At 42.2% G+C, this 14,482-nt stretch overlaps 1 protein-coding gene across 11 annotated transcripts in view; it reads right to left on the bottom strand.

Annotated features, from left to right (window-relative positions):
* ZNF423 (zinc finger protein 423) overlaps nucleotides 1-14,482 on the bottom strand; it is a 281,397-nt gene that overhangs the window by 87,602 nt on the left and 179,313 nt on the right. For all 11 annotated transcript variants that reach the window (XM_064386378.1, XM_064386384.1, XM_064386379.1 and 8 more), the window contains one exon: nucleotides 5,640-8,863. In XM_064386378.1, the coding sequence (XP_064242448.1) occupies nucleotides 5,640-8,863 (3,224 nt within the window). The remainder of the gene's footprint in view (nucleotides 1-5,639; nucleotides 8,864-14,482) is intronic.

Below are 14,482 nucleotides of genomic sequence, written 5' to 3'. Positions count from 1 at the left end.
GCACATTACTTTTTGTTCAGCCTCCACCTCACACCCAGGTATAGAACCCCATTTTTAGGACAGCAGTAATAAGTCAGAAGTTTTGAGTTAAGCAGAGGAGTTGCTGTCACCTCCTCTGTGCATGGGATCCAATTTCCTCAAGCACCTGCTGAGGAAAGAACAAATTAGGTGCTACCAAGAGCTTAACTACTTCCCATGTCATCAATGGCAACAAGGTAGCCTGCTGGAAGCTAATGAACAGGCTGTAACACCATAATAACAAATGCACCGTGGAAGTTAGGCATATTCCACGAATTCTGTACCAGTGTGCCTTTGCTTAGGCAGGGCTTTCTAGGCTGAAACAGCAATGGGTGATTAACATGATAATAGGAAGAAGGCCATACTCCATTGGCCGAAAGCTGACCCAGCCAACCATGGAAAAGGAAATAGTTTGGATTGGCTAGTTATCCCTAGGCAGCTCAAGAAAGTATCCTCCTGGAGTCCATTTGGAAATCAAGGCTGTTAATGGAAAAGCAGCTGGATTTCTGCAGCACTCTTTCTGGGGAATCTGTTCTGGCAGACAAGCGCAGCACACGTACGTACACATGTCCTCTCAAACACACTGGCACACACATGCTGAGGGCTCCTAACTTCAAAATAAAACAAAACACAAAAAAACCTTGAAAGAGCAAAAGAGGATTGGGTAGTGACTGATTCATGTGGTCACACAGTCACCTGTAAAACTTGAAGCCTTCCTCTTCCTTAAAACTTCAAAGCTAAGTTCTGTGCCTTGCCCAATGCTGATCTCAGCTACAAGGTCTCCCTCAGTAACCAGCTAGGGGACAGTATTTCAGCCTGATTCTATTTCAAACCTTCGAAGTTATATTTAACACAGACAAATGATTCATTTTTAATTGATTTTGGTGCTTCTGAAAGCTACTTACTAACAGATCTGGAGACAGGATGTCTTTGTTTACCCACAGACCCAGTGCTAACTCCTCCACATTTATAACATTTCACAATGTTATAAAACACCCTGCTTGGCATGAGGAGCCCTCGGCAGATTTCAGACTTCCTCTCTGTGCTACCTTTAGCCTCAGGGGAGACCTGTGCATGCAGATGAGCAGCTTAAGCAAGGTCATGGCTCCTGTGACAGGGCACCCCACTTGACAGGGAGTGAGGTTAATAAATGGCCTATACAGGTCTCAAAATAACTATAGCTAGATTAGCACCCAAGTGTATATGCAAGGGGTGGAAGAGCTGATTTTTTGGCCCATTAATAACTGCCTTTAAAAGAATGTCCCAAAACATCCTTCTGTTATCAGTAAATGGGGAGCACTAGTTTTAATACTACTATAATTAGTTGTGATACCAAATATGCTCTTCTACTATTATTCTTCTGCTTTATGAGCATTATTAATGGATCAATTATCTTTTGTAAAGTTTTATGTTCACAAGTGGTGACAGCAAAGGTGGCCACACTCTGAAGAGCTAACAGAGTCTAGGTGATGGCATCTAGGTGATAAGAGAGACCAGATAAGCAGGCCTTCAGCTGAGAGCTCATTACCCACAAATGCAAGATATTTAATTCTAGTCTTGGCACAGAATTGTAGTAATAACAACAGAGGGTTCTGTTTTCTTTTCTGAAGTATCTATTGTTCCCATGGGTTTTCCAGACTATCCTCCTTTAAATCTGGAAATAGTTTCCTGTTCCACAAAGAAAATATTCCTCCATTCAAGTGGATTTACAAGGGAAGAGAAGGGTTGTAGGGGAGAACAAAGAGAAGGAACTGAGTCCAAGAAAGTGTGCAGGAGAAAAGAAACTGAATAAAGGAACACAATAGAGTTTATTCTTCTAACTTTCTATGCTACCTCCTTTGCTTCTTCACTCCAAATAACCTAGGTGGGCTAAAAATAGTAACACCATTCAAGATGAAAATGGAAGTCTAAACATTTGCCACTGTCAATGCTAAACAAGTATTTTTCATGGTACCTGAGGTACAAAATAAAGATAAATCTGTGTAAGAGAAAGTGACTTGAAATGTGACTGTTTGCAATATTAGGAAATGAAAAATCTCAATACTAAAAAATTAGTCATGTTTCTTAGGATATGCACATTCCTCCAGAAGGCATGTGGAAATGAATTAATAAAACGTATTCAGAATTGAAGCTGATAAACACAGAAAGATATTCAGAAAAACAGGCAAGCATCACCTATGGTGAGATCTTAATGTAATATAAAAAAGGCCTTGAACTGTACTTGTGTCAGATACTGGAATAATACCATTATCTGTGATGCTCATATGAAAAAAACACTTTCAGTCCTATCCAAACAGAACAGCTCACACAAAACTATATGAATGAAACAAAAATGGATGTTAGAGGAATCTTTTACTACTAAGATGTATTTTATTTATTCCTCTTAGTGATGTCTCTTGCAGAAGACCATTGACTTCTCTTAAAACTCCTAAAAACAAATCCTCCAAAGAGGAGGTTGCCATATACACACTGCAAAAACTATGCCTGCCTGGAAATCTGTCTTGTTGATCAATGTGAAGGGATCCTAGGCAGGCATTCTAGAAACAAGCATGATCAATTTACAGATTTTCTTCCTGTTTGTGGGCCATACTAAAAATCTGAGGAAGACAGAATACAGCAAGATTTTCAAGGGTTATGTGCTTTCTTTCATTCTCATGAATTAAAAAAACAACAAGTACTTTTCAATGCTCCTCTAGCTGTCTCCTATTGATCTTCAGAATAAAACCTCAAATAATTTAATAGTAAAAAAAAACAAAACAAAATATAACAAAGTAATCATACTTTGTTTGTGGTGCTATACACACTTGCATATATACACAAACTTAAATACCTCCAGTAAAAAGGAATTGTTCCATTTCTCCTGTTCTGTTTTTCTTACCAGATACTCTTTATTCACCAAGGGGTAATATTTATTTTCCCCCTTTCTTTCAGTTTAAGTGGAAAATAAATATTAGCCCTTAAACATTTAAGTTTGTCTTTTTTCCTGAAATTCCTTTAGATTTCTGCACTTAACTCTTCTATCAAAAAGTAAATAATGGGTGGTGGAGCAACTTCTGACATTGAAAGAAGTTACAGATTTTAGATGTTATTATCATCTTTTCCATTTGCTTGGATTTCATTCTGCTTATTCTTATTTACTCTGAAATATATACCCACTACTTAAAAATCTAATCTACCTGTATGATCCTTCTGACTGTACCTTGTCCTAATCTTCAACTGCTTTTCTATTGAAGAAAGAAAAATAAATAAGTTATTTAAAAAATGAAATCTAGAACTATTCAAAAGTTAGAGAGAAGTAGTTGTTCTCTGAACACGTGCAGATCACTCTACATGCACTGTGCACTACAGATTGCTCCATTAAAGTGGTATTTTACCTGTGTGCAGCACACTAACAAGATGACAAGAGAGTTCATGTTCAACTTGCTTAGCTTGGCTATGAAGGCAATGAAGTTAAGTAAACACTGTTCTTGAATGCAGAGATGCATTACCATTTAAAAGCCAGTATAATTCTTTGAAAATCCCTCTACTAAGCAAACACAAAGGACACTTATTGCCTTTAGAACCCTGAGTGAAACACAAATAGTTTTCTAGTGAACTGTTATCCAATTCAGGTCTTGTACTTATAATGAATGGTAAGATAATGAATTATTCCTAATAACAATATATATATATATATATATATTCCTGGGATGCTTATCTGATATTAGCATACGTGCAGGCCACAGACACCAGTAAGGTACCATTTGCCATCATCATAAATGCAGATTTTTTCTTATCTTCTACAAAGAAACTCAGAATTTCCCTCATGGGATGAAATCCAAAGCATTTACCTTATTGAAGAACTTAACATTTTCCCCTGAGTGAACAAGTATGGAAGCTGTCATGGAAAAGAAAGAGTTAAAGCAAGAAATAAGACTGAAACTGGCAATGTGTTCTGCTAGCTGATAGGAAGGGAAAGGTAATTCCATAGGTGCAGAAACACAAATTAGTCCTACCTAATAGAAGAGAGGTATTTTTCAAGAATTTAGAAGAAAATAAAGTCCTGAGGAGGAAGAAGAACAATGATCTAGGCCGACCTAGGTATCACACCAAAGACAGGATATTTCCATTCCTCAATCTTCTGCAAAATTATTTTCATGTGCCTGGAGGCTTAGTCACACCCAGAGGGAACAATATCCAGTGCTTTTACCAAGAGAGAGAAGACAAGCAAAGAAATCAAGCTTTCTGTGGGACTGGCTCAGGAGGCTGGACTGGGGCACTGCTCCAGCATGGCCGTGCCCAGCCCAGCTCAGCCGGACACTGCTGCCCCACATGGAGCAGGGATGAAAATTCCTGCCAGGGACACGACCTGCACCAGCTCCCTTGGAGACACCTCAGCCCACGTCCTCAGGACATGCTTAAGGCCCTCTCTTACTTACCAAGCCTCTGGTGTTCTAGTTGAATGGATGGTATTTTCAGGTGCTTTTAATTCAGTAAGATGTGTTTGTGGGTGCTTTAATTAGCAGATTGACATAAACAGGCATCTGCGGCTGGAATTATTCATTAGGAGTTGGGTGCCTAATTTCCTTAGATACTTTTGAAAATCTCACCCCATCATGTTTAATTAAAAATGTCAGATGATATCAATACTCAGATGTGTCTGCTGTTGGTCTCCTGAGAAGATTTCCAAAATCCACTTCTCATTCCATCTGTTCCTGACAGAGGAAGGACTGACTTGGCCCATTCTTGAACCAAAATGTCAACAAATAATTTAAAAAGACTATAAACTGCAAATGATATTAATCTCCTGAGTAGACTTCTGGAACCTTACGTGGATCTGCATGTTCCCAAGTAACTTGTAAGCTAAGAAATGGGAAAGCAGGCTATCTGCAAAAAGTCAAGGACAGCACACTTTTATGTAATCTACATTAGACAATGTCCAGATTTGCTAAGAAACTACTTATCCCCTATTGGACCCTACACAAGGGCCATGAAGCAGGTTCTTTTAAAGTCACTTTTAAAATCATACGCACACACAAACAAGCTCACACAAATGCACACAGACCTCAAAACTTTCACTCTGGCAGACATTCCTAGGGACAAGCTCTTTAGCATAGAAGTTTGGTTTAGGTGAGAATTTGGGGGGTAGGATGGAGCTCACTACATTTTCCCTCACAAGTTCCTATATCCTCCTGTTCATTATTATTTTCCCAGTAAGAAATAATCTCATTCCTCAAATATGACAGATGTTTTTATTGTTTTGGCTACTCAGCATCTCCATTTTTCATTAAACTACCCCAGCTTTTCCAGATCTGCCAGTTCAGTAGAATCAGAATTCATGGACAAACTCAATGCCCACTGGCCAAGAGTCTCAACTCTCTGTTGGTAAATCTAGGGCAGTTCTGAGATAAAAAATTTGATGCACTGCTACTAGGAATCAAGGTGCCCGAGAGGCTGAGCAACTTCTGATTGTTCTATGTGAATTACTCTACCCTTTCTCCTGTTTTGCTGAGGTTTTTTTTTTAGTAGCACAAATGATTTGATAAAGTGACAATTAAAAAAAATAATAAATATCAGATCAGTTCTCACATTGAAAGTCTACATTTTATCCCTCAGATACTTTAAAGTTCAGCTGTACTTACTCTGGGAACAGGGGATGTCTGGGTACCTTTCCTTTGGCCACTGGTCTCAGGTGTCAGGTCTCGGTGGTCTACCTGAATGTGGCTCTCTAGGTCTTCAGCACTTTCAAATTTGACACTACACTCTGGACACCTCAGGCTGCCACACGGCCTCTCATTCACCTCCTGTGGAGTCAAGCTCGAAGACTGTCCGTTGGTGCTCCTGGTCATGCATCCAGCACACAGGCCATAGGGAAGGCCGTTCACATCCAACTTTACCAAGTCCTGCTTATTCCGGAACTCCTTCAAGCACAGCGCACACTTGTAGAGTTTTTGCAAGGCCTGGCCGTTAGGCGATGAGGTTGCAGAGTTTCCTGCCAACTTCTGCATATGGAACGTCCCATGAATTTTCAGCTCCAGGGTAGAGGTGACCGTCTGCATGCAGACAACACAGCGAAACCCAGTGAGGGAGTTTCTGAGATCTGGATGCATCTGGCAGTGCTCGATGAATTCCTCCTCGCTCTGCAGTGGCATTTTGCAGATCCGACACGTCCCTGTATCCAAACTCTTGCTGTGAGTGACTTTGTGCTCCGTCAGGGTCAGGAGCGATGGGAAGCGTTCCCCGCAGATGGGGCACATGTAGTGCTTAGCTGGACCTCGATGGGTCTGCATGTGCTCCCTCAGGCCATTTTCTGAGAAAAAGGTCCTTGAGCAGATATTACACTTGTGGCTACCTTTGATGAATTCTGCTTTCTTCCTAGAACAGTCATCCTCCCCAGGCCTGATGTTATGATCTCTCAAACGATGATTCTGCAAGAGGACCTCCATAGTGTAGGCAGCCCCACAAATGTCACAGCCATACATGGGCTCAGAAGCATCCACATCATCCTCACTGGCTTCATGACTGTTGGAAGTATCTGGATTCTTCATTAACATGTTCTGGATATCTGCCCCTTCTGTCTTCTTATTTGTGGGGGTCATGCCATTAGCTGTACCATTCTCAGCACTAGCATCAAAAACACAATGTTTTTCCCTCAAGTGCTTTTCAAGCAAGATGATGGCATGAAAAGCTTTGCTACAAAACTTGCAGTTGTATTTTTTGCTGTGGGTTGTGATGTGGCACTGCAGTTCTACCTCTGTGCTGAAGGTCTCACCACAGAAGATACATTTGTGAGACTTTGATGGATTACCCAAGTGACTATGCTTCACATGGATCTGGAGATCCACCTCCTTCCTAAAATCCCAGTTACAGGCTGTGCAACGATACATCTTCTTTTCATTGCTATGCTTGACTGCCAGATGCACTTGGATAGATACCTTGGAATCAAAAACTTCTTGGCAAAGTGTGCAGTGATACAACACAAAAGTATGCATGTCCAACAAATGCTTCTGCAAATCATCCACTGAAGAAAACTGTTTGTCACAGCTCTCACATACATAATGAGTAGAAGTTGTCATGTAGTGTACAGTGAGATGTTGCAGAAGAGACTCCTGGGAATCAAAGTCTTCTTTACACTGAGGGCAAGACTGTTTCCTCAACAGCAACTCCAAATGCAACTTTAAATGGGTCTGAAAACTTTCAAAATTTGAGAACTTTAGATCACACTGATTACATGGGTATTCACCATTAGACACTGAGTTTACGCTTGCAGAAAGCCGCTGCCTTTTAGGGGAAGAGACTTCAACATCAGAAGAAACTGGACTCTGCTCTGCTTTTGACTTCTTATTGTGTGCCAGAGGAATGTTCTTGTGGTTTTCTTTAATATGCTTTGTAAGCTTCAGGATGGAGCCAAAAATGGGGGAGTTTGTGCAATAAGGGCATGAATAAACTTCCATAAAAGACTGTGTTGGCTGAATGACAGGGGAATCCAATTTTGAATTTCCTACATTGCAGTGAGTCTGCTGGATGTGCTCAGTCAAGGTAGCTTCGGTCAGAAAGCCCATGGAGCACTGGTTACAGAAGAAAGCATTGTTGCCATCTTGAGGGGTAGCGTTTGGGCCGCAGTGAGTAATGCGGATGTGTTCCTGCAAGCTATTGATATCTGCAAACATCTCCGGGCAGTAATTGCAATGAAAGGCAGAAATGTTGCTAAACTGCATCATGGGATAGGCATGGTTTTTGTGCACTTTTCTCACGTGTTCATTCAAGTTGTACAGTGTAGGCATGGAATCAAGGCAGATCTGGCACGTGTGGCTTTGCTGAGGTTTGTCTGCATGAATGGTCTTCAGATGGATCTCTAGAACAGCAAGGCTGTTGAAGTCACGTTTCGAGCAGTAGGGGCAGCTGTAAGTAACTTTAGACCAGTTCTGGCCATCCTCTCTGTCAACTGACCTGGTTTTCTTTTGTCCTCTCAAAGGCTTTAAGGTCGAATCCGGAGTGGAACCTCTTTCCACCGACGCGCTGGAGTCCGGCGTTGCGCTGCTCATGGACGCCACACTCCCCAGGACTGGGTCAGGGCTGATGCTGTGGTTGCTGGAGTCAGGTTGTCTGTGGCTGTCCAAGTGGCAATAGACTTCCTCCACTGAAGAAAACTGCTCTGGGCACATAGGGCACTTGTGTTTCTTGTTGGCATGGGCTTGATGAATGTGTGAGAGCAGCGAGTTTTCGTCTACAAATACTTCAGGGCAATGAATACACTGCAAATCTGCCTTCTCGGAAAGCTGTGGGTGGCGTGTCATTACGTGCTTCTCCAAATCTTCAGTCTGACTGAATGTCTCTTCACAGTAATCACACATAAAATCATCCTTCTTCACCTCTTTCTCAGTCTTTGCCATATGTTCCTTGTTCTTTTTATGAGCTTGCATGTGACTCTGCAATGAGCTGGTAGATGAAAACCCACGTTTACACACAGTACACTTGAATGGTTTGCTGGAGCTGTGGGTTTTCAGGTGGATTTTGAGGTGGTCGCTGCGGGAGAATGCAGCCTCGCATTCGTGGCAATGGTACTTTTTATCCCCTGTGTGAAGCTTTATGTGGCGATCCCTACTCCTCTTGTGCTTAAAAAGCCGGCTACAGTAGGTGCATTTGAAAGGTAGTTTGTCACTGTGGATCTGCTCGTGCCTTTTAAGGTAGCTCAGGCGAATGAAGGACTTATCACAAAACTGACAGGGATACGGCAGGCCAGTCCCCCCTTCCTCCTCCCCGATGCCAAGATCACACCCATCTCCTATCATCTGAGTGGGTGATGCAACATCTTTGCTGGAGGGAGATGAAGCCACCCAGGAGAGTTGTGGGTCGTCATCACCATCTGTAATGGGAAAGCAGAAAGGAGATTAAAAACAATTCCCAGTGCATCTGTGAAATAAGGACAAAGCTCTCAACAACACTATGGGCTTCTGCTACTACAGCATTAAAAAAAAAATCAACTCAAAAAAAAACCCCAATAAACCCTCTTGAATTTGAAAGGAGGTTTGTGAAAGAGAAATAAAAATATATTTGTACACATAATTCACAAATATGCCAACACATAGTGTTAATAAAAAGCGTTTTTCTTTAGCAGGTTTAACACCTGCTCACTGTACTGTAAAGCAATAAACAATGAATAAAGAAAGCGAAACACAATGTGCAATGAAGCAATACAAACACTTCAGAAAGCTACAGTGTTAAGTGATCACCTGTGAATTTGTGGGTCTGTTAAATGCTACATCAAGATGATTTTAAGTAATGTCTCCATTAAAAAAATCCTTCAGTTCTGTCTCAAAACTGTAACAGAATGAAAGGCTGCTCAAAGGCAGAGTTGAACATCTAGGTGGAATAAAAGCATCAGATTTGAGAGAGCTCAAGAAAATCAGAGAAGAGATCTGCACCATTACCATGTTTGCTTGTATAAAAGGTAATGTTGCTCTCTTGGTACAAAACCAAAGAAATTATTTTAAAGCCCAGGAAAATCACCACTGGAGATCTCTAGACATCACAAAAGAATCAAGTTCAGGATAAACTAAAAATTGTCCAGCCTCTGTTTTAATAACTATTTCCTTTACTCAATATGAAGCTTGAAAAATATTTTATAATTCCATATTACCATAAAGAAACACAGCACCAATTCCAGCAGCCCCACAGTCATTTTAGGAAAAATACATAAAATGTTGTCAGCTTTCATTAACGGAATTGTTAACAAGAAACAGAAGAGAGTGAATTCAAATATCCTAATTCCAACAAATGCAAAGATGTTAAGTGAAACACAAATGCCACTAGTCTGATATCAAACTAAACCACAGAATGAAGCAAAAATAAAGTTCATGTAAATGATGGAAAGTGCTGACCACGCAAACATTTGGAGATTCCAAAAAGGAGCCGGTTCTCGAGATACACCATCCTTATAAAACATTTAATGTTCCTACTTCAGTTTTTACTAAAACAAACCAATAAAAAATTCCCCGACTGTGTGTGTAGGCTGCCACACACGCACTCCTCGTGCCTGCCAACTACAGAGTCTCCAGGCGAGAAGGCACAAGTACGGCGAGGAGCTCCCAAAGAAGGGCTCGGCTAATGGGGTATCAGCACCGTACCAGGCAGCTCCTGCAGCACCCTCTGCCCTGGCAAACACCTGCTTTTTCATCCCAGGTAAAGAAAGAGAGCAGCGACCTGGGAAAAAACTAAACCAAATACACACACCCCAAACAACTTTTCCCACACGATGGGGATGTCTATTTTCCAGGTCAGGCATCTGCTCTCGCACCCCTTGCTCCCAAGAGCTCTGCTCCCCCGTTTCACTAAACCTCGTGCTCCAGAGCGATGCTGGACACAGAGAACCTGCTTCTTGCTGCTCCCGAAATGCACCTCGACTCTCAGCGAGCATCCGCGCCTCTGAGATGCTCAAGGTCTTTGCACTCAACTAGCTCCTCCAAATCTGGCGGAGCCCAAGCCTAAAGCACAGACAACGAGCTCCTGATTTTTATGTAAACTTTTCTCAGGCTTCACTCCCCCGACCACGAACGGCTCTCTCTCTGCAGCTGCAACAAAGCCTCATGTTCCCAATTTAAGCCACCTCCGCCGCCCACCCCGCTGCCAGCACAGCTTTGCGGAGCCCCCGGGGAGCCCCCAGCCCCCGCCATCCCCAGCTCTGCCGCCAGCCGTATCCGGGGCTCCGTCCCCACGGACCTGCGGCCACGGGCCGTCGCAGGGAAGAGGCAGCCGGCTGCCAGCGCCCGGATTAGGGGCCCCGGGGAGGTGCCGGTAGCTCAGGGCTGCCTAATTCCCTCCTCTCACCAGCTGGGCTCCTCCAGGGGCAGGAGACAAAGGGGAGCACGAGGGGGATGCTGGGCCTGAACTAGGGCAGCACATGTTGCGTTTGTGCCGCTGCTGCTGTCTACGGAGAGGGGGAGAAAAACAACAAGAGAAATAGCACCCCACCATGTGCTAGTTACTGCTCGGCCTTACTGGCTGTAATTATAATAATTTTCCATGTCCGTTTGCAGAAATGTTTGTAAAACCACGTGCATTTGAAATCTCCCCCCCTCGCAGTCAGGCTGCCGTGCGCGGAGCGGCGGCGCGCACAGCAAGGGCTGCGCCGAGAGGAGCCCGAGCTCTCCCAGCGCCTCCACCGAATAAAGCTCCATTGTCCGCCTCGGAAACCTGAGATGCCGCGGGCCAAATCCAGGGGTAACACAGGCTGGGCCAACTGCTTTAACTTATTCACATCCATATGCACGTATGCCAACCATTACATTGGCCCATCACGCAAAGTGAACAAATCTCTAGAAAGTCTCTTTTTGCTCTGAAATGAACAGATCTAGCTCAAAACACAGTCTAACATTCAAGCAGAGCCAGTTCCTGTCCAGCTGCTGCTCTTCAAACATATTGGGCTATTCAGAAAACAAAATCAAAGAAAGCTGGTGTTAGTATTACTTTGTGAGTGAAGCACAAAGCCTTTGCTAATATAATTTGGATTTTTTTTAAAAATAACATTTCTCAGGTTGGAAAGCTGGATTTGTCATAAAATGGAAGTGTTTACATAGAATGCAAATATTATCTCCTTTTGTTAGCTCCAGTTGGACCTTTTACCAATTGTCATGTTTAGTTTCTTGATTCTTTTTATTCCAGCATTTTCTCATACTTTTACAGTTTAAAAAGAATTTTAGAGGAAACTTTAAGCACCAGAAACAACCCACCTGGATTTCTTATTAACAAGATACTAAATTACTGAACACCTAAACTGAAGAAATTAGGGAAAACTCATTATCATTAATCTCTTCATGGAATGAATGAATAATAGCCCTGTTAATTTTAACTTGCCATATTAAATTGAAGAAAAGACCTATAATGAACTGAGGAGAAAATTCTAAGGTATTTTACCACAGTAATATTTTAGTGGGAAGATATATTTTAGATGTGGTATGACATGTCTGGCAAAGATGGTTAGAATAATAATTCTACATTAATGCAATCAAAGGAATGTAGCAGAATGAGAAAAATCACTTTCAAAAAGGAGATTAAAGTCATTAAAATGGCTAATCCTGCAAAGTGGGACTGTTCTAAAATAGAGAATCACATGGCTGGTGCAAGGCTTTTGTCATTTGCACATAAGAGAATCAAAACAAGTATTAAAAGGGTAAGAAAATTCAATAAAAAGTTTAATTAGGAAAAAAAAGAGCATTAAGGAAGCTTCAGGATGCCAGTAGTCCTCAGGATATATGTGCAGGTCATGAAGCTTAAAGGGCCATTCTTGATAATCAATCTCAAAGTGGTACAGTAATTTAGCAACTTAATGTTCAGCACGTTTACAGGACTGCAAGCATTTATCATCATCAGTGAGGAGCTAATTCCATCCTCAATGCATTCAATAAATGTATTTTTCCTTCTAAGAAGAACAATTTGGCCAAAATGTAGTATAAATCATACTTCATTCTCTATTTATCTTCCAGATAACACAAGGCAAGTTCAGAGACATATTCATGAAGCTAAAACAATAAAATGAAGTTTTAAAAAGACGTGATATCTCTTAGAAGGGAGACAAATGGCTCATCACAGATTGCCAGGAGTAAGCAGCACTGCCATCTCAGCATACACTGCTGACATTGATATATTTATTATTCCAGAGTTATTTTGCTAATAGAAATATAATCAACCAGACACAATTTCACAGTCCCTGCAAACACCTTCCCATCTCCCTGCCCACAGGTAGCTGGAAACAGTTCACTCCTGCTGAACTTTGAGCAGAGCTTCATTTTCTTGCTCAGCTCCCCAGTCACCCAGCCCTGGGGGCCACATTCCTGGGCAGGAAGAGCACAAACCCAGGCTACCCACAGCTGGTTCCTTTTCCTTCTAAGAAAAAAAACCACATGCACTGAGACCACATTTGCTGGCCTGGACCTGAAGTTTGTCCTTCCCTAAAGCTCTTGTTCACCAACAGAGCATCATTGGGTCCCTCTCCACTGAAGAATCTCCCCAGTCTGTCTCCCCTAGGTGTGGGGAGCTCAGGTGGCTCTTCCACAGGGCCTCTGTGCATCCCTCCACAGCACGGGCACGCTGCAGTGTGGTCTGTGCAGTGCAGCAGGCCAGCTCCTCCCAGTGCCACCAGCACAGACTGAGCACCACGGGGCTCAGGAGAGCCCGCACAACCAGCCCCAGGCATCAGAAAAATCCAGGGTCTGGCCAAAGAAACATCTTTACGACTCCCGTCTTGAGCCCAGAAGGCATCTCCATACGGGACAGTAAACCAAGGAGGTCAGATTTAGAACGTGATCTTATTCTAACAGGTTTATTCCTCTAGCACAGAGCTAGTACACAAGAGAAATACTTAAATTAACAAACACAAAACCCTGAAATTGATTAGTGAAGGAAGGATTGCTGTTTAAGCTCAGACTTCTGTTTCTCTCCGAGTCCCTCCATGATACACAAATTAAAGATGGTCAAAGCACTGAAAATGCTTTAAGCTGTTGAACGTTGATGGAATTCTAGCACCCAAGAAAGTAACTTTTGAAAACAAGCTTGGTATCATAAGCCACACTTCTGAACTGTGCTTCAGTTCCTCATCTCCATAATAGCAAAAAGCCATCTGCTTCTCAAGGGCAAATTGCAGGGCTTATTTCTGTATCACTGTGAAAACCCTGAGACATCCTCAGATGGAAAGTCCAATAGAAATGCTATCAATTTCAATAATTATTATTATTGCAGATGCTTAACTATGAGAATAAAACACAGAGATTGAGGACAGACAAATCCTCAGTACTGGTTACAGCAAATTTTGCATTGCTGCACCATGTATTAAAGCCAGGGATAGATCATTACAATGGATTATAGTAAGAACCTCACATAGCATACGCTGCTCATTTACACTGCAGTGCTGGTGTGAAATAATGCAAATCAAGTTTATATAGCAAATGTTTTAAGCTCAACATTTTCAGGGCACTATGACAGCTTTTTGCTTAATTATTTTGTTGGAGTCTTTAGTCCCATTTTCCTGCATATTTCCTTCACAGTCATAAGAAATAATCAGAAGTACCAATAATATTCCAAACTTGATTTTTATACATTTATTATCTTCAATGAACATTTCTGTTCATTGTGCCACAGAAGGCAATAATGGGCTGTGCCCCACCAGCCCTTGTGGCAATGGAAGTCCTTGTACACTGACACTGCACCTACCTCTGAATGGCACTGTCACTGCTGGGCAGTGACTGACACCCAGCACTACTGCACACTCAAGCACACTTCACTAAATGAGAGGAAAAGGATTTCTGCAACTTATTTATAATTATTTCTCAAAAAATATCATGCAACTGTCCCCCAGAACTGCTTAACCCACCCTCAACCAAGGCAGGGAGGAGGGCCTGGGAAGTTCACACTGCTCCGAAGAACTCTACACAGAGCTTTCAGTGACGTCAGCTTCTCCACCAGACGGGTCAGAGTTCTGTATTTTATGACA

The sequence above is a fragment of the Passer domesticus genome, chromosome 12 (genome assembly GCF_036417665.1).
Source record: "Passer domesticus isolate bPasDom1 chromosome 12, bPasDom1.hap1, whole genome shotgun sequence".
Classification (NCBI taxonomy): domain Eukaryota; kingdom Metazoa; phylum Chordata; class Aves; order Passeriformes; family Passeridae; genus Passer; species Passer domesticus.
The sequence above is the reverse complement of the archived record's forward strand: the minus strand, read 5'-3'. Positions and strand labels throughout refer to the sequence as shown.